This window comes from Hydractinia symbiolongicarpus, chromosome 6, assembly GCF_029227915.1.
Source record: "Hydractinia symbiolongicarpus strain clone_291-10 chromosome 6, HSymV2.1, whole genome shotgun sequence".
Lineage (NCBI taxonomy): Eukaryota > Metazoa > Cnidaria > Hydrozoa > Anthoathecata > Hydractiniidae > Hydractinia > Hydractinia symbiolongicarpus.
Window position 1 is genome coordinate 30,458,106 of NC_079880.1, and position 16,387 is coordinate 30,474,492.

General features: G+C 34.3%; 2 protein-coding genes and 1 long non-coding RNA gene across 3 annotated transcripts; all 3 read left to right on the forward strand.

Annotated features, from left to right (window-relative positions):
* Positions 1–385: 385 nt before the first annotated feature.
* Positions 386–1,165, forward strand: LOC130648262 (trace amine-associated receptor 13c-like). Its single transcript, XM_057454303.1, has one exon. It carries the CDS (start codon positions 386–388, stop codon positions 1,163–1,165), a length of 780 nt encoding a protein of 259 aa, XP_057310286.1.
* A 6,734-nt stretch (positions 1,166–7,899) lies between these two features.
* LOC130648263 (Kruppel-like factor 18) lies at positions 7,900–9,549 on the forward strand. The gene has a single exon (XM_057454304.1). It carries the CDS (start codon positions 7,900–7,902, stop codon positions 9,547–9,549), a length of 1,650 nt encoding a protein of 549 aa, XP_057310287.1.
* Positions 9,550–10,204: 655 nt separating this feature from the next.
* On the forward strand, positions 10,205–15,265 carry LOC130648071 (uncharacterized). The gene is made up of 2 exons (XR_008982917.1): positions 10,205–10,828; positions 11,079–15,265. It is a non-coding gene; the product is annotated as an uncharacterized LOC130648071 (long non-coding RNA).
* Positions 15,266–16,387: the final 1,122 nt, after the last annotated feature.

Here is a 16,387-nt window from a genome sequence, read left to right on the forward strand (position 1 = left end):
CAGCATTTTTTAAATTTTATTGTGACTTTAGTGCGATGTCAAATCATTATTCTATGACCCAGAAACAATAATTTATCTTGATAAGAAAAAGTATATTAAATTAATCGCGTTAAAAAGGCTTTTGAAAGTAATTTTTAACAATTTGCTAAATTGACCTCTTAATCGCAAGAAAGTGTCGTCAAAAATAAGTTTTAGAAAATTGGATTCCAGGAAACCATTTGTACCCTATACCCCGGTTGAATAGGTTCAAACAATCTCAATGTTTGTACAACTACCCTTTTTGCAAAACTGTAACGCGTTCCGCTTTGTAATCTTATTTCAAGTAAATCCATCTGCAAAAGAATGACTTAATGCCCATTTTTGCAGGAGGCCATCTGGTTCAGTAATGACTGGAAGACCAGCAGCATATGGAGAAGTCATCTACACTCATGCGACACCAGCATTGGCAGGTTTGGTGCTACTTTTCAACGTCATTGTCGTCGCCATTATCATCAAAAAAGTCAAACTAAAGCCGTCCTTGATTTACATCCTCAATTTATGTTTATCAGACACATTTGTTGGGATTAATATGATCATACTAAAGAGCATGGACCCGTTCATGAAAACGACACTGAAAGGAAAATCCGAGGTTAAAGAATTATACAGCATTATAAAGCACGTGTTTATCAGATTTTCGCTGCTTATCTCCATCTTTAATCTCATTGCCATCACCTTTGACCGATTATTTGCCGTTGCTTTCCCGTTTCTTCATCATAAGCAAAACAAGCTGTTTCCATATAAGATATGTTTCAGTGCGTGGGTTCTCTCTTTGGCGTGTGTTTCACTCGTCTACTGCGTATCGAGATTTCTTCTTTCAAACGTTGAAAAGTATAACAACTTGGTATTTCCAGTTTTAACTTACACAGCTACCATCTTCTTTGTTGCATGCTACACCGCTATTTTTGTTGTCCTGCGTCGCAGTAACAACAAACTCAAGCAGATTTCAGCGGCAGCATTTGAGAGCACGGGGAAACATAATGTTGGAAGAGACCTAAAGAGAGAGGTATGGATGATTTCATCCTTCTGTTATGCATTTGCATATTTCCGTTATAGCTATGTTAATATTATTGTCTTTTTAAAAACAAAAAAAAACAGAACGTTTACAGGAACTGAACAGTTTATGTAATTTTTTTATTTATATACATATATATTTAAACACAAAATTACAAAACTAGAAGAGGACGAATACAAAACTCTTCATACCCCACGATAGAAAAACCTATCTGTGGGGTACTGCACATAAATTAATGTAATAGTTGGTACGCAACGCGTTTTATTTGATCAAAGTAAAATCGATGTCCAATAATTCACGTAATGTGTGCTTCGTATAGATCAATTTCGTAAGTCAACAAAACGTTGAAAAAATTTGCATCTTTAATAAAAAGCCAGTCCATATGCGTTCATACGCTAAGTTCTTTGCATACCTTTTAATTCCCTTTTATTCACTTTCTCAAACTATTTTATGTGCCTTTGCTGGAGAATTTTAATTTACTGCGTGGCAAGGTTTTGTTCAAAATTCATAAAAACTTTAAAAAAAGTCGAAAGGGAAAACGACAAGAACAGGCATAACTGTATGTGAGTAAGAATATGCTCTGATATTATTTTTCAATAGTTACCAAATAAGTATTGTTGACAGCTATTTTGCGACAGCAGCTAGCTAGCTTGGTAGTAAACGAGTTAATTGCGACTATGCTATCACTAGTAACTAGCTATCTAACTAGATTCAAACATTCCAACTTTCCTGACTTGACTGGGATTTTACAGATCTCCCTCCGTTCTAACTTCACAAAAACTCTCCCAATGTTGAAAATATCAAGTTGACAGAAATGCGCCAGTTGTGCAGAAAATAATTGATCAACAAGAATTCGATAGTGAGCGTGGTACCTATTGGTAATATGTATTTAATAGCGGATTTTTGGCCACAAAAAATTTACGACCACGTTTAACAGTCTGTTTCCACGGCTGTCATATCTGTTAAAGGAAACAGTATACCTAATCCCGGGATTTAGAAAGAGTCACTAAAAAGAGTCAGTTACCAAAGAAAACTGGATTAAATAAGGAAGGATTGTAAATTGGAGTATGTAGATACCTTATAGCTAGTAGGCTACAACGCAAAGTTAAGACCGATGTTGGTAAATAATTCAGTAATGCATCTAAATTAATCGCTATTTTTTTCTTTCTTTTTGAAAGCGTGTTAAGACTTGAGTCACTTAACTAGGCATAAAAACTCTTAAATAAGCCTAAAAAAATAATATGGTACCAAAACAATTGATGCTAGCCTTTCCCTGCACAGAGAATATCTATAGAACCTTGTTTTAATCAATAAAGCTGACAAAGTGTACTCGATACCCTGGAATCTGTTGTTGTTAAATTATTTCAAAGGAGAATGTGAAATGCAAAGGCGGTTTAATCAATCAAGTATTACCCATTTAAGAAGAAGCTTTGAACGTCCTTGTGTGAAAGCCATGAAAAAAATTTTAAAAAACATTTAATGTGAAGTTGTAATAACACCAGAGAATCCTGCTGACTTACACATCTAAAACAACTTTGGACTGAGATTATAGCTTCGTACTTGCTGACAAGAATTTTAAGGCTACAAAACATGGGTTTGATTCTACCACAACTAAATTTCTAGATTTGTCGCATTTATGATTTTATTGGTGGTATATTTTCCGTTGATACCTTTTGACAATAAGAACGTTTTGTGTGCATTTGTTAACAACATATAGAAACAATGAGCAATGCATAAAATGAAGAGCAGTTTTGTTGCTTATTTATTTCTAATGTAAATACATAGTTATTTAGAAAAAATGTTATATATTATAGTGTACTATTGATTATTTTTAAGTTATTAAGAATTTTAAGAACATGTTTTATGATGAGTTTTAAGAATCGCATGATATATTTTTAGAACATTTACGTATTCAGTTGGATTTCTTAATTATTTAGATCTGTCACTTCTTTCTTTTTCCATTTTATTATTTATAATACTTTTATACTTTTTAGATCCGATTTGTGTTAATGGCTGTGAAAACTGTTTTAATTTTCGCGCTATGCTGGCTTCCCTTCTCAACTTGTAATCTGCTTAAAGCCAGTGGTGAATCTTGCGGTGGCAAAGATGTCGAACGGACATTGTTCGCGCTGGCTTTTTTAAATTCAGTCTTAAACCCGCTCGTGTTTTTCTCGCACGTGAAAGCAGCTGTTGGAAGAAGATCTAAGAATGGCAGATTGCACCAACAGAAGGATAAAAGAGACACGCCCATTTCATCTGGCAAGACAAAAAGCAGATCAAGTACGGAGTTCACAAGCTTAAAATTACGCCCAAATTGGAATACAGGGAAAGAAAACAATGGCTATCACGACGATAACAACAACAGCAACAACAACAGCGAATACGACAACAATAACAACAACAACAACAACAACAACAACAACAACAAAATAAACAACAACAACAACAACAACAACAAAAACAACAACAACAACAACAACAACGACGACGACGACGACGACGACGAGAACAACAACAACAACGATAGCCACCAACCTGCAATATTGTTAAACGATATTGTCGTATTGTAAAATTTAAAGGAGAGCTTTTTTTTACTACTACAGTTAAGTCTATGATGGGTCCGCCAGAATTGAACTAAACTCTCCATCTAGTTGTTGTTGTTGCGAAATCAAGCCAAATCTGCAACGTTCATAAATAGTTCAATCTAAAAAAATTTAAAACTCTAAAAAAAAGCATGCATGTAAATATTTACCGTAAAAGTTGTTAGTGCTTTTTTATTTGATATTCTGTTTTCTTTAGTTGTAAAATCTTTAGGTTTGCATGGCATTGAAAAATAAAATAACATGAAGTGTGCAATGTACATCAATTTTATTGCATTTCTTTATCTTACCACCAACCAAAATTTTATTGGAAGTGACGTCATAGTTAAAACAACAAGACGCAAAAGCATAGCTGCCATTAACTATCTGTCTTTCGACTCCAATACTGAATTTTTGGGGAAGGTGTAATATTTGACCACCAATTTATTTTCAAGATTGTAGTCATAGAAACTAAAATGCTACCAATGAAGCTAAAGATTTATAACCGATAGTGATTTTTTTATGTAGATAATTTTATGGGAAGCAGTTCAGCTAACAGGGAATACAAATACCATTCACTACCCTAACCATTGGAAAAAAATCATATTTCGAGGAAATAATTTCTGTTGTCTGCTGGCCAACATTTTGGAAAGTCAAACTATCGAGAAGCTTGTAATTTTGTGATTTTTTCGGCAGACAAAGAATGAAATATCACTTATCTTAAAAAAAAATTGTTCAAAGCAATGTTTTGATTATCCAGGCAGGTAAATCTTATTCAGAGAGGTAACATAATGTGTTTAGTAGATTTTTGCTGTTTTTTGTAAACCCATTTCGATCTAATGGTCGTTTATTTTGACTCTTTAACCCTGCAAATTGCTTGAAATCTTTTCGAAAACGTAACTGGTTTACAAGATGAATAAGCTAAAATCGAAGTTGTTCAAACTTTAGATTTTTTCAATTAATTCGAAGGTTGTAGCTAAAATGTCTGTTTTGCTCATGCAAGCCGGTGGAATTGGTGTTGAAACTTTTTTTGAAATAGAATTGAATGCTCATACTGAACATTTAATTCTATTTCAAAAAAAGTATGAAACTATATGGCAGAAGATTAGTTATGACAATCGGTTAATGTCAAGGACTTTTTTGTAGAAAAATGCTTTCTTTTCGAGGTTTTTTTATAGTTTTTCTGTCTATTTTAACATTTTTTGTGATGGACCAGATTAAGATGTACCAGTCGATGGAAGAAAGAGATGGTTTAAAATTAAATATTAATATCATCTGGATTACTTGCTCCATTATTATAAAACTTTGCGACTTTTTATGACTACCTTTTTTCAGGAAATTAATTAATGCAAAGAAAATTAGCACGAATACCTTTAATAAATTGAACAAAAGAATGTAATTAACGCGAATGAGCTCAACCGACTTTCGAACAACATTAAAATAATGCGATTTAGAAAATATGTGTATCTTAACTTGGAGAATGAATTTGTTGAAAACCTGTTTCTCTTTTTTTCTTTAAAACGTTTATAATATCAGCTGCCCGGCAGCCTGCCCTATAATTTCGTGTCCTGGAATAAAGTAGCGTCTTTTCCGAAAAATTTTAATCCACCTGTGGCTCGACGCAGTTAAGGTGGGGTTCTGTAAAATACACGTTTTTCGGGGTTTTTCAAAACCTGAACTTTGAACCTCAAAAAAATGTTTAATAATGTATCTCAGGCCTTGGAAGTGATATTATATCTGGTCTGCCAGCTTTCAACTTCTTTCTCTGATGCCACGGATTATTAGACATTGCTCAAAACCACCACACTTAACTGTCTAAAAACGGAAAATGCTATAAATTCTGAACTAACATGAAAATTTCACAAGGCATTTATAATATTAATTTAAACATGTCGGCTAAGTTTTGTCACTTGTGGAATTTATTTCCACTAATTTTCTAATTCGGTTTGCTCAACCGAAAATAATCTATGTATTTTCTAAACTCCATGTGGGACAAGAATAACGCGGTATTAGTATTGTAGTAGTTATTTATGGTGTAGTCGTCTTAGTTATCACAGTTGTACAAGTTCGTAAAGTGTAAAAATACAAATGTAAAGCATATCTGGCTAAATTGTCGTTAGCAATATGCCCAATGGCTTCTCTACTAAGGTCAGTGTTCACGATATCGAATTTTAACTCATCCTCCTGCTCAGCAATATGCCTCCGTGGCTTCTCTACTAAGCTACAACTTTGACTCAGCTAACAGTCAGCATTTTTTTCATCGTAATATCATCAATCTTTATTACACTTTTTCAGAATCGTTACAATTTTTTACGTCATCAAAAAATATATGTACATAATAAAAAATAAACAACAAGCAATCAGAAGGTATTCGCCTTTTCTCTACTGATTTAAGTGCAAGCTTTACTTAGAGATTTGCCTTTTCCAGGATAAAAACTCTCCGGTACCTCGCAGCCAAATGAGGTTGGTTTCATTTACCTATTTTCCAAAAAGAAACCATATAGAAGCGTGGCATATTTCTAAGCGTAACATAAGGCAATTATTACCTTATCATTTTTTACAACTTTTTAGGGGGTGGGTGGGTGGGCTTTCTCTTTAACTTGTTACAGCCCTGATGGTTAATCCGCTTGCGAGAAGATTGGGAGTTGTTGCACGTGTTATAAACGTTAAGACTGGAACTAGTAACGCCACACGAGTATTTTGTAACGAAAATAAATACAATAACGTATTGCATTTTTCATTATTTGTCCAGTACTTATTTTTATTGTGAAAGTGAAAGATATGTTACAAACCATTTACACTGCTAACAGAGAATCAAAGAGAATAGAAAATTACACAGAAAGATCTCAATGTTATAATTATAACTCTGTCAGTAGTGATAGACTGCAGCCACTACCCCCATACTTTTAAGGTCCAACAACGCTCTCCAAAAAATACAGTTAAGCTTTGCAACATGACCCTTAAAGAATTGTTAATTAAGTTACTAAGTGACCGTAAAAGCTCAAATTTTGTAAGAATTTTATTAAAGTTCGTTCTTTTGCAGGTGCACTTCTTCTAATTAAACGCTACAAAAAACATTTTTCTAAAACCTCTTATAGCTCAAGCATCACTTTTTCTCACATCGTATATAGTATATGAGCAAATACTCTTACGACCTTAAAAATGTTTTGAATATTCCTTTTAAAATTTTAAACAATTTTCACCATAATAAGTCATAAAAGTTTAGTTGAAGTCACAAAAATCAGAACGTTTTGATGACGCGGCAGAATGTTATTAAAAAAAACAGGAGAAGGTGGGGGGGGGGGGGCATAATTCCCTTTAGACAATAGGGCTAGTCGACACTTGTCTACGATGGTCTCGTGTACACTGGTCATCTACACTCATCTGCATTCTTTTAAGTTCTGTGTTTTTGGAATAAATGGACCAAAACTTAAAAAATATCCATCTTTGACAAAACTTGGTATTAATAAGAAGTTGTTGTTGGCAGCATTTTTTTTCTTTTTTCTCATTTATTTATTTTTAATTCAACATATAGCCTAGATATAATTTTGTGCTCTTGAATCAAATCCTAGTAAAATTCTTAGAGCAAAGGAAGGCAAAAGGCTTAACTACGGCAGAAGATATTCCTAGCCAGAAACCAGTACATTTTTCGGGCCTTAGCTGATCTCGTGGATTGTTCTGTAATGCGAACATAGAAACTGCAAACAGCTTGTTTCAACGCAGTTTACCTGGCCTACACATGTGACACACATGTGGTTATATATACTGTCAGTGACGTGATTAATTATAACAGAAAAAGAAACTAAATTACGAGAATAATACAAAATATCTACATGAAACAACTACAATGATTGTTAAAGCTTATTTTTATGTTAAGACAGTTTGAGCACTTAAGTGCAAGTAAACCATGCCCAACATTAAGGTAGGTCGGTTGAGTACAGGTACACAGTATGTGGGAAATCCAGTGAAGCGCTCTTAGCAATAGAGCTGAAATGAAAACACAGTTTACAATAGTTGTTACCCCAAAATAGCAAAAACAGTCGCGGCTAGCATTTTGTTATTTTGCAGAATATGTTTGCGTAAAAAAAAATAATCGTGACGCCGGGATGAGAACTTAGTACAGGTAAACCATGTCGTACATCCATGTGTGGAGAACTTAGTACAGGTAAACAATGTCGCACATCCATGTGTGGAGAACTTAGTACAGGTAAACAATGTCGTACATCCGTGTGTGGAGAACTTAGTACAGGTAAACCATGTCGCATAGCCATGTGTGGAGAACTTAGTACAGGTAAACAATGTCGTACATCCGTGTGTGGAGAACTTAGTACAGGTAAACCATGTCGCACAGCCATGTGTGAAGAACTTAGTACAGGTAAACCTCGTCGCACATCCGTGTGTGGAGAACTTAGTACAGGTAAACAATGTCGTACATCCGTGTGTGGAGAACTTAGTACAGGTATACCTCGTCGCACATCCGTGTGTGGAGAACTTAGTACAGGTAAACAATGTCGTACATCCGTGTGTGGAGAACTTAGTACAGGTAAACCATGTCGCACAGCCATGTGTGAAGAACTTAGTACAGGTAAACCTCGTCGCACATCCGTGTGTGGAGAACTTAGTACAGGTAAACAATGTCGTACATCCGTGTGTGGAGAACTTAGTACAGGTAAACCTCGTCGCACATCCGTGTGTGGAGAACTTAGTACAGGTAAACAATGTCGTACATCCGTGTGTGGAGAACTTAGTACAGGTAAACCATGTCGCACAGCCATGTGTGAAGAATATAGTACAGGTAAACCTCGTCGCACATCCATGTGTGGAGAACTTAGTACAGGTAGACCATGTCGCACAGCCATGTGTGAAGAACTTAGTACAGGTAAACCTCGTCGCACATCCGTGTGTGGAGAACTTAGTACAGGTAAACAATGTCGTACATCCGTGTGTGGAGAACTTAGTACAGGTAAACCATGTCGCACAGCCATGTGTGAAGAACTTAGTACAGGTAAACCTCGTCGCACATCCATGTGTGGAGAACTTAGTACAGGTAAACCATGTCGCACAGCCATGTGTGAAGAACTTAGTACAGGTAAACCTCGTCGCACATCCATGTGTGGAGAACTTAGTACAGGTAAACCATGTCGCACAGCCATGTGTGAAGAACTTAGTACAGGTAAACCTCGTCGCACATCCGTGTGTGGAGAACTTAGTACAGGTAAACAATTTCGTACATCCGTGTGTGGAGAACTTAGTACAGGTAAACCATGTCGCACAGCCATGTGTGAAGAACTTAGTACAGGTAAACCTCGTCGCACATCCGTGTGTGGAGAACTTAGTACAGGTAAACAATGTCGTACATCCGTGTGTGGAGAACTTAGTACAGGTAAACCTCGTCGCACATCCGTGTGTGGAGAACTTAGTACAGGTAAACAATGTCGTACATCCGTGTGTGGAGAACTTAGTACAGGTAAACCATGTCGCACAGCCATGTGTGAAGAATATAGTACAGGTAAACCTCGTCGCACATCCATGTGTGGAGAACTTAGTACAGGTAGACCATGTCGCACAGCCATGTGTGAAGAACTTAGTACAGGTAAACCTCGTCGCACATCCGTGTGTGGAGAACTTAGTACAGGTAAACAATGTCGTACATCCGTGTGTGGAGAACTTAGTACAGGTAAACCATGTCGCACAGCCATGTGTGAAGAACTTAGTACAGGTAAACCTCGTCGCACATCCATGTGTGGAGAACTTAGTACAGGTAAACCATGTCGCACAGCCATGTGTGAAGAACTTAGTACAGGTAAACCTCGTCGCACATCCATGTGTGGAGAACTTACATTAGTACGCCCTTCAGATACCATTTTCAATACAGAAACTTTATCGCACGAAACAACCCATCAAACCGAAACAATTTAACCAAACTAAAACAATCGCTCGCCAATTCTATCTGCGGAATAAGTTTTCTTGCAAATTTGCAAAATTCTTTATCAGATTAAATAAGAACACATATAGCATGTCGTTACAAAATAAGGTTAAGGTCAATCGAGACTGTTGTCTCGTTATTGAATCAATAAATTTTATATTACTGTAAAAGTTGTAGCTACCTTAATGCAATTTAGCATGAGAAAGATTAGTTGAAAATGTTTCTGTAGTTTAGCTGCTTTCACTTTTATGCCAGAGGTAGTTAGCAGTTAGATAGCCACCCCCGATGCAGCTGAGTAAAAAACAGATTGATGAAGAAAAAACAAAAATAAGAAATGTTAGTTAGGATAAAAAGCTAATAACAATAAATGAAGCCATCTATAGCTAGCCAGTTGGTTGACTGGCCCGATGTTGTTGACGATTGACGATGTTGACAATTCTTATGTTGCTTTACCATCAAACCGTGTAATTTGACTAACAATTTTGTTTTGTTTTGTCAATTTCCTTTCTTTATAAAAAAGAAAAGTGCGCAGGAGGCACAAACACAGCAATATTTGCTTAACTAGAATGGACGCAGGTATGGCGAACGGAGAACTCTTGTGTCATTCTTTTCTATTCTGCGGCTTAAGCAAAATGTTTAAAAACAAAACCTTCTGTATCGAATCTCTTACTAATTGGAATATTGGTTTTTCCCAATGAGACTTGAATTAGGCAGATTCTGTATTATAGATATAAAATATTTATAAAAATACAGTATTCATATATATATATATATTCATATATATATATATAGTATGGTCATTGGGAATTACGCTATTCACAGGGAATTTCAAAGTGCAAAAATGAAAAAAAAGGAAAAAAAATGGAAGGGAATAAAACATGTAGAAAAATGAAAGGGACTACTGATTTTCTAGATGAAATCATCGCGAGGAGATCCTTAACAAAACCTGATAAACTTTTATTTCTAAATAATCACTGTCCACAAGTAAAGCTGACAATTGAAACCAACTTAAATGAAAATCTTGAGATGCAGTAACCCCAACAGCACCGAAGTTTTCAGAGAAGAAACAAAATTGATTCTTTACTTCCGGAAAGATGCAAACGAAATGCTCGAAATGAAGAGCAAAGCAAAGCTGCAAAAATCAATCCAACTTCAAGAAAAAAAACTAACGTCTGGTCGAAAATTCGGCAATCTTATTCCTGGAAAATTGTTTACCAGCTCCACGCGATTATCATGACCAAAAGAAATCGAGATAAATTTATGTGGATTAAGGTACCAACACTTAATTATCAGTTAAGAACTTAGAAGCTCGTTTTTATTTTATAATATTGTCAAATGAATTTCTGCCATGTCTTAACCTTTACAATGTTTTATTACCCTTTGTGTAATTTAAGTGAAAAACTTAATTTTACTGGTGTGCGAAAATAGTGTAGTGGTAGCGCATTTGACTTATAATCATAAGGCTGCAGTTTAAAATTTATATTCTGGTGCACTTCAAATGTAGTGTCTTCGGTTTCTTTAGTACCATCTAGTGACCACGAACTGGCTTGTGTGGCAGGCAAGCAAGTTAGAACAATGCTATACATATCTGTAGAAGTAAGGCAACATAGTTGCAGTGGAAGAGGAGGAATAGCCAGTTGTTAGAATGCAGTTCTCAGGGAGGTTAATTACCCTACTTAATAACCTACATAGCACCCTGCTACTTCAAAACCAACATAGCACCCTGCTACTTAATAACCTACACACATCATTCTAATAAGGCGAACAGATTTTGCAAATAGTTTATACAATGAGTCGTACCAAAAACAAACTTTGGAATCAAATGCTTACTACTCGTAGGAAACTTCTTGCAAGTGCAGGTTTGACCTCTTCAACCCTGTTAAAGAGTTGGCAATGCATGGCAATTATTGGCAATGTTATCTCAACCACCTGTCAGGTCGTCGACGTTTTATTCTCACGTACTTAAGATCAATGCCGTAACGAAAACGACCCAGCGCAAGGGGCATGAAGTTTAGAACATAGCAGCTAACCAATCTTAATTACGCTGTATACCACTTTCTGCAAATGGAACCGTGAAAATATTCTGTCAAAAATTTTAATACTAACACGACTGCAGCTTTCGTTACTGTTCACAGTAGCCGTCAGGCTGCTAACATTTATTTGAGGATTGTCGAGAGCACGACCTTCTGGCTGTTTCATCAGTGACTTAATTACTTTGAACATTCTTATGATGACGATTTTTTTTCTTCAAACAGAACGTCACCGTGAAAATTTTTTTTCTAGATACGGGTACTGATAATGATGCTTGTGTTTATAAACTCCTCAGTCCACAAAACCAAACTGCACCAAAACTATTTCCAATTATTCTTTTCAAAACTAAGCATTATTACAGGGTTTAAAATGAGCGTCCCCTGCCCTCAGAAGCTCAAATCAAGGCTTAGATAAGAAGATTTATCGATCGTGAAACATGTTATATAAAGCAGGATCATACGCTGTCATTTGCTTACGAAGATACCATACCGCGAAAATGCGAGTTACGATGGACATTTACGAGGATCGAATAGAACTACGTTAAAAAATATGTTGTACGAAACGCAGAATAATGAAAGAAAGGAAGTATTATCTGGAACCATAGAAGTTTATACCTCCATGCTGGAACAAAACTTTAATAATAACCTAATAATTTGGTTATTTTATTTACTTATACACTCTGAGATAAAAGACATTGAATACTTACATTAGCGATAATTAGAAGCTGTTACGAAAACAACAGTATATTAATATACCGAATACATATGGCAAAAAAATTGCTGATTCTAGTTATATATCGCAGTTTAGAGATACGTACCAATTATTAGAATTCATTAGGGATCTGTGTATAGGAAAGGTGTTGGAAACTTCCAGCACTGGAAGAAAGTAGTTGGACCTTTGGGTCGTTTATGGGCTATCATGTTTCTTAACCAACAATGCGAAACCTTGTCGGTGATCCATTTTGGTTTTTAACTGAATTTATCTACACCAAATGACACACGTTCAAATTCCATCCCATCTGTCTTATATTCAAAAAAGGACTGAGGTGGTACTTAGGTAATATTCGTTTATTAACCCATTTGTTTTGCTGGGTGATAGTCCAGCAGGCCGTTTGAGCCTGCAAAGCAATGACTAACTTATATACCATGACAGAACATCGAGGAATATGATTATCTACGCATTGAGGTTGCTCCTACAAATGCATATCCGATTGTTTTAAGCAATTAAAATATGTGTTGTCCAAGAAGATATGTTGGACAAGAAGATACAAATCAAGAAAAAGCGTAATCATATATATTTATGTTACTGATATATTATATCCGTTTTCATACTAGCGACTAGCCGACTTCCGACAACGCTCATAAACATCATAAAAAAATTATCAACCGTTACGTCGTAAACACGTAAAAAAAGATTTAAAAGTCATTGAGAGCTTTAAATTTTAAAGTTCTTATAATTCAAAATTTTTCATATTTGGAAAAGTTGTTACAGAATCAGTACTCTAAAACATAGAGAGCGCAATATTGGCTGCAAAAATTATTCTTAACGTGTGAAAAAATCGTAAATTAGATATTGTCTACGGGGATGATTTTACATATTTGAAAATGTTGTTAAAGAATTAGTACTCTAAAACATAGAGAATGCAAAAATTGACTGCAAAAATTATTCTTAAGGTGTGAACAAACCGTAAATTAAATATTGTCTACGGGGAAAGTTTTCCATATTTTAAAAAGTTGTTAAAGAATTAGTACTCTAAAACATAGAGAGAGCAAAATTGACTGCAAAAATTATTCTTAAGGTGTGAAAAAAGCGTAAATTAAATATTGTCTAACGGGGAAAATTTTCCATATTTGAAAAAGTTGTTAAAGAATCAGTACTCTAAAACATAGAGAATGCAAAATTGACAAGCAAAAATTATTCTTAACATGTGAAAAAAGCGTGAATTGAATATTGTTTAAGGGAAAAACTTTCCATATTTGAAAAAGTTGTTACAAAATTAGTAATCTAAAACATAGAGAATGCAAAATTGGCTGCAAAAATTATTCTTAACGTGTGAAAAAATCGTAAATTAGATATTGTCTACGGGGATGATTTTCCATATTTGGAAATGTTGTTAAAGAATTAGTTCTCTAAAACATAGAAAATGCAAAATTGACTGCAAAAATTATTCTTAAGGTGTGAACAAACCGTAAATTAAATATTGTCTACGGAAAAAGTTTTCCATATTTTAAAAAGTTGTTAAAGAATTAGTTCTCTAAAACATAGAGAATGCAAAATTGACTTCAAAAATTATTCTTAACATGTGAAAAAAGCGTGAATTAAATTTTGTTTACTAGGAAAATTTTCCATATTTTAAAAAGTTGTTAAAGAAACAGTACTCTATAAAAAATAGAGAATGCAAAATTGACTTCAAAAATTATTCTTAAGGTGTGAACAAACCGTAAATTAAATATTGTCTACGGGGAAAATTTTCCATATTTTAAAAAGTTGTTAAAGAATTAGTTCTCTGATACATAGAGAGCGTAAAATTGGCCGCAAAAGTTATTCTTAAGGCGTGAAAAAAGCGTAAATTAAATATTGTCTACGCGAAAATTTCCCACATTTGAAAATGTTGTTAAAGAATCAGTACTCTAAAACATAGAGAATGCAAAATTGACATGCGAAAAATTTCCTTAACATGTGAAAAAAGCGTGAATTGAATATTGTCTAAGGGGAAAATTTTCCATGTTTGAAAAAGTTGTTACAAAATCAATAATCTAAAACAAAGAAAATGCAAAATTGACTGCAAAGATTGTTCTTAAGGTGTGAAAAAAAGCGTAAATTAAATATTGTCTACGGAAAAAATTTTCCATATTTTAAAAAGTTGTTAAAGAATTAGTTCTCTGAAACATAGAGAATGGAAAATTGACTGCAAAAATTATTCTTAAGGTGTGAACAAAAGTTTTTATTGACATTAGGCTACTACAATTTTTTTATATTTTAAAAAGTTGTTCAAGCTCCGAATGTTGTGGAATGCAAAATTGTTTGGAAAAAAAGTCTTTTATGTGTGAACACATGCGTAAATCAGCATTTGGCTACTGAGGAAAGGTTTTTCGTATTAAATCTAATGCTTTAAAATAGAAAAGATTACTTAGAGAATATTTACTTGGAATTATTACGTTTTTATCACGTGAGTTTTTGTTTACTGTTATTATTTCACAGATAAAAGAAGATGTGAGATTTTCTATAATGATTTGGTTGTTGGTAATTCTGAATGCTTAACAAAACTATCTATCCCAGCACATTCGCCTATTCTACTATCTTGTATATTTCATTTTTTGTCTTATAGATAATACATTTTTTTTTTTATAATTTTTAAAATTTTTAACATTATTTATTATATACTTGTATATACAGGAACCTTATTGATACCAGGATTGTCTTTATGAACCCTGATTAGGACACCTGTAAATAAATATGAATAATAATAATAATAATAATAATAATAATAACAAGCAAAGCTATACATTAACTCGTTTCCAGATTGTAAACATGTTCAAATGAAGGATTGAGATATGTGCGCAGATTTGTCACGATGTGAATAGATTTTTAAAAAACGTTATAAACAAAAACTTGTAATATAAAAACCTGTAACAAACAAATACAATATACAAACATAATACTGATATTAACTTTTCAGTTTGTTGGCTCTTGTTGTCTTCTTCCTGTCTTTAGCATCTAAGAAGTTTATAGTGTAATCAACTGCTCTGTGTTAGGTTCTTCATGCGCGTTATAGACATTTGCAAAGTTTCGGGTTGTTTATGTTGATGAAAACTATTGATATGAACGAATACTTGACTTTGATTTCATATACAGAATACATCTTTATGAAGTTTAAATGTAGCAACTTGTGATTAAATGGTCAATGTTATGCTCTTCATGTTTAAACGTTACTTAAAATATCTAATGCTACTAAATTTAGCACATTGGGATAAAAGTTGGATGACTTCGTCATATATTTCTGAACCTGAAAAAAGGCTAAAAAAGTTGAACACAAACTTTGGCCAAAAAAAAAACAACTTAAAAACGATTTAAATGTGTAAAATATTACTCGACAATCACATAAAACGCCGACATATGTTTTTGGGATTGTTGACATATTTTAAGTAAAACAATTGTGTCGTCATGGCAATGTGACATGACGTCATATCAAATCTGGTCTTTAATCTGGTTAAATTTAATGAACAGTGCCAAAATGTCAACCACTGAAGTGGTATACTTCTAAGTACGATTAACGAGTTGTTTTGACTTAAAAATGAATTATACATAAAATGTTCATGTTTGTTCATGTTTTACACGGCCTTTTTCTCATACATTATTTTTTAATTGACCATTTTCGCACACAACGATTAAAATTAGTTAGACACATCTGTTTTGCCAAGGTTAAACCCACATTAAATTTCATTTGACGTGTTTTTTCTCCACATTTAGTTGTCTAAAACAAAACGTAAACGGTCTGTGTAGATGTGAAAAACCTAGTAAGTCCTGGAGACGCAATTGACGGTATGGGACAAAATTTCTTTTGTACGTAGGAATTTTTGTCACTTCCGTTTAAAGAAAACATTTCTCCGTGTTGACAGATTTTTTCAACTGCAGCAGAGATAGGAAAATGCCGATGTTAGGACAGACCCCGTTGGCACTTTACCATTCCACGTCAAATTATAGGCCATCCACGTCAAATCAACGATAGAAGAGTCTATAAAATCCGTTAGCACCTACGAATGTCCGGATCCGCCCCAACCCCCCGACCCCCCGCCGTGT

What these genes read in the sequence shown, in the direction of transcription:
- LOC130648262 (XM_057454303.1), top strand. Translation starts at nt 386, where the DNA reads ATGACTGGAAGACCAGCAGCATATGGAGAAGTCATCTACACTCATGCG.
- LOC130648263 (XM_057454304.1), top strand. Translation starts at nt 7,900, where the DNA reads ATGTGTGGAGAACTTAGTACAGGTAAACAATGTCGTACATCCGTGTGT.